Here is a 4,473-nt window from a genome sequence, read left to right as displayed (position 1 = left end):
TGCGTATAATCATCAGCAAAAACCAAATATTAATTCAACGAATTCAAATAATTAAACGAATTACAACTTAAAGAAATCAACGAGCTACTCAAACGGAAGCAACGAGCAACGAAACAGAGAACATATCGATTGAACGAGCTTTAAAATCCCTCTCCCCAAATCATTTTATACCCAAATCGTTTTGAAACCCTAATTTTAATCGTTAAACAAAATCGATTCAAACCCCATAACCCAACCAGATTGAGACGAAGCAAGAAGATAACGTGGTCTGAATCGAAAAATCAAAGGAATCAAAAAAATTACGCAACGATCTACCTTCGTAAAGCACACGGAGAGGAATCGCCCTTCCTGTCGCCTTTCTCTCGAGAGCCCCTTTTTTTCTACGCGGTCGGTCGAATATAAGTTAACCATTTTTGACCCAACGCAACACAAACGACACCGGCCCTCTCAACGCATGAAACGTACACAAGGATCAAATCCTTAAAACCCTTCGCGACGGGTCAATCCTTAGCTTAAGTCGGATAATTAATATTATTATATTATCACTAACCTAAGGATTACGCCTAAGGATCACACTTGGACCTCCGTTGCAGTCGCTCTTAGTCATGAAATTACGGATCTCATTTCCTCGATAAACCCGCAAACGCGCTTTTTGCTGTTGGTATCGGTTGTTGACGTTTTATAAAAATCACAAAACGCTACAAACTACTCTAAACTTCTCAAAATCAAAGTTGGTTACAACTATCATTTGCGGTTGCGGGCATTTTTTTTTGTAAAAATTATTGAAATATCTAAATAAATAATTTTAAATATTTTTTATAAAAATGATATAATATAAATTCTAATATATATATATAAAAGTTTAATACTATGATTTTGTAAACATAACTTTTATATTTATTATAATAATATGATTTACAAATTTATTATTTATTATTGGGTTTTAATATTATCATTTTTTAATTATTTTTTTGTTTATTAAATATTTTTTTATTGATTATTTTTTCATATGTGGGTAAACCAGCAAAAAATGACCCGTAAATGCAACAATTTCAAATGGTGTGCCAGTCATATGAAACACTTAATAACGCTTAAAACACAACCACCCGCTTTCGCAAACTTTTGCATCCGCAACTGCTGCGTTTGAACAAGTCAGGCTCTAAATCAATATTTTTCTTTCCTTCGTCATTATTTTACATTTTAGTTATTTTTATTAGAAAAGAAACATTTGATTATACTTTAATTTGGATTAGGAATAAGATCCATTTTAGCTTACTTTTAGTCAAAGATTATCCACCATATTTTGTTTTAGATTTCTTACTATATATATACAGACTAATAAGTTTTGTTGTATGTCATAAAAATGAATATTATTATTTTCCATATGTATGAATATTTTTATATTTTTCTATATGAAAGAATATTTTGTTCTAGATTTCTATACTATATAGGGAACATACCATATATATACAAACTAATAGTGTCCCCTTGGCTATGACCATGCAAATATAACCATATTTGAATACAAAACTTACTTTCAAAGCTATATTTAATTTCTTTTGACCCTGGAATGGTATGATATTGGTATATGTAGATATATGTATGTGTGGGTGTGTATATAAAGAGCACTACCCCACTTTGAAATTTATAAGAAACAAACACAAAAAAAGAGTCATGACAAGAAACAGGGTGAAGATGGCTTACATAGAGAATGAGACTTCAAGGAAGGCAACATTCAGGAAAAGAAAAGGAGGTATCATGAAGAAAGCCTTGGAGTTGTCAACTCTCTGTGACGTCCCAATAGCCGTAATCGTCCAGAGCGAGTACAACTCGGTCCCTGAGGTGTTCCCTCCATCGAGACAAGCTATGGGAAACGTGGTGGCCAGATGGGATTCGTTGCCGCTCGTTGACAAGACCAAGAAGATGATGAACCAAGAGCAGTTTATCCAACAGAGGATCACCAAAGCAACTGAGAGTTGCAAGAAGGTCGCGAAGGAGAACAAAGAGTTGGCGATGAAGGAGGTCATGTATGATTGTCTCCGTGGCGACACTGCGCCATGTGATCTTGGTGAGGGTGAACTTCGTGATTTGGGTGGTGTTATTGACCAGTATATCAAAGGTCTTAATCGTAGGATCCAGGTTCTTATGAGGGACCATGCATCGTCCTCCACCTCTGTTGTTCCTGATGCTGATGTTGCAACATCTGTTGCCATGCCTACAGCTGAGATGGGTTCTTCCTCAAACGTCAAGGACTTTGATCTGAATCAGACACAGAGTGAGTGATTTGTGAGCATCGTTAGCGGTCTGCCGGTCTCAACCATGTTGATGTTTCGGTTATTTAAGCTTCAATAAAAATATGTTTTAAGTACTTTTGTTTTAATTACATGTGTGTTTCGTTGGTTTGACATGTAATATTCTAGTTCATCTTCAATAAAATTTCATTTTCGCCAGTTTTATTTTTATTTCCTTGCAACAACATATTTTATGTGATTTCACGACTCGAGTGGTTAACCTACGACCGCATTACACACAAACTAACAACTTGAGAAACTGAAATAACACGTATTGATCAAATTAAATTGACTTTTTATAGGTTTTATGGACCTTCAACTTTAAACTAGGCATGGGCATTTTAACCGGGACCCGAAAACCTGAACCGGAACTGACCAAAAAATATCCGACTCGGAACCAAACAAAAAATTTACAAGTACCTTTTGGCTCTAAATTTCTTTTACCCGAAAGAACCGGAACCGAAAGGAACCGACCCGAATAGACCCGGACCCAAAAAGATCCGACCCGAAAAGATCCGACCCGATAAGAACCGATTTGTCCCGACATAAAAACATGTATATCTAAAACTATGATTTTTTGTGTGTTCTATTTTATATATAATATTTTATGATTTAGTTGAAATATTTTTTGTTAACAACATTTGTTATTATTTTATAACATTTTTACGTAATACGAAACTTTAAAATGTAAAATTTAGAGTTTAAAATGTTTTATTTTAATTATTAATAGTTTCATTTAAGTTATTTAGTAAAATTTTAGATATATATGACAAATATCGACTAAATTTGATGGCGTTGGGTATGCCATGTCCTTTTTAGATTCTAAATACCTGAACCCGTCCCGGATCCGATATGGACCCAAAAAATTACGGGTATTTTACGGATATTTTAATTATAGACCCGAACCGACCCGGACCCGAGAAGAACCGACCCAAACCCGACCCAAAAATTTTTAAGTACCTATTAGGTATAAATATTTAGGATCCGAAAGACCCGAAAGACCCGGATCCGAAAGAAATCGGCCCGAATCCGACCCGAAGACCCGAACGCCCAGGCCTACTTTAAACTAATCGGCTATCATTGAATTGACTCACTCTCTTGTATATTATTTAAGTTTCATCAAAACTCCCAATATGTGAGCTTATATTCTTACATAGACTTTTTAAAGATTAAGATCCATGATCCATTATTCTCAGTATAATCTTAATGTTCTCTCTCAAGATAATAACTCTTCTAACCATTAACCTGTCAGACCATTATTATCGGGTCCGAGAACACAAATCACTATGGACTAGATTAGAAAATATTAATCAATTTTTTTATTAGACTTGTTTAGTAGTTCAGACACCATATTAAATTTGATGGGCTTTCAATTTTAAACCAATTGATTGGCCCAAATCATTTATGTACTGCTTAAATCCTATCGAAACACCTAATGTAAAAGATTTTATTCTTGCATAGAGTCTTTAAATATGACCCATAATCCATTAGTCTCTACATAAATCATAATTTGTTAAGAACCATATTGTGGATAACTCATAACCAAGAGATTAAGATTTGTAATCTTTCTATTTATATATGACGGTGTAATCTCCTATATAAAGAACTTTTCCATTACTTTTATAACACGTTATCAGCACGATTGATCTCTAAATCCCTACGCTAATACCCAAATCGAAAAACCCTAAAACCCTAACTTTAGCCGGCGATCCGACGAACCCTAAACTCCGATCGCGTCTCTTGTTCCCGCATCTGTTCCAGCTCGCGTCCCCGATCAGCTTCAGGCCAAGGCGTTCTAGATCCTAGCTCAGACGTTTGCGACCCGAGAGCAGCTCCAGCACGCGACCTCTTCCTCGTTCGCGACAGCATCAGACAACTTGCGTCTGACGATCAAGGCGTTCCCGATCAAGCAACAAAGGACGTCTGCGACCCGATAGAAGCGACTCGATCCATTCCAGCTCGCGTCCCGTTCTTGTCCAGCTCGTGGTTCAACTCCTTTGGTGGTCCGATTCAACAATCATATAAGGTTAAAAGGTAATTCAAAACCTAAGAACCCATAATCGAACATGGATTGATTGATAAAGAATGAAACCCTAAAACCCTAATCTTTATGAATCAAAACCATAGGGTAATAGATCAAAAATCCTAATTGAGTAAATCGAAGCTCTAAAAGTTTGATACC

The 4,473-nt window shown here is 35.7% G+C and overlaps 1 protein-coding gene across 1 annotated transcript; it reads left to right on the top strand.

The window, feature by feature from the left end:
• Positions 1-1,522: 1,522 nt before the first annotated feature.
• On the top strand, positions 1,523-2,445 carry LOC106305309 (agamous-like MADS-box protein AGL80). Its single transcript, XM_013741688.1, has one exon. It carries the CDS (start codon positions 1,576-1,578, stop codon positions 2,281-2,283), a length of 708 nt encoding a protein of 235 aa, XP_013597142.1. The 5' UTR covers positions 1,523-1,575; the 3' UTR covers positions 2,284-2,445.
• Positions 2,446-4,473: the final 2,028 nt, after the last annotated feature.

This window comes from Brassica oleracea, chromosome C7, assembly GCF_000695525.1.
Source record: "Brassica oleracea var. oleracea cultivar TO1000 chromosome C7, BOL, whole genome shotgun sequence".
Classification (NCBI taxonomy): Eukaryota; Viridiplantae; Streptophyta; class Magnoliopsida; order Brassicales; family Brassicaceae; genus Brassica; species Brassica oleracea.
This window is presented reverse-complemented; position numbering and strand designations above follow the sequence as displayed.

What these genes read in the sequence shown, in the direction of transcription:
- LOC106305309 (XM_013741688.1), top strand. Translation starts at nt 1,576, where the DNA reads ATGATATTGGTATATGTAGATATATGTATGTGTGGGTGTGTATATAAA.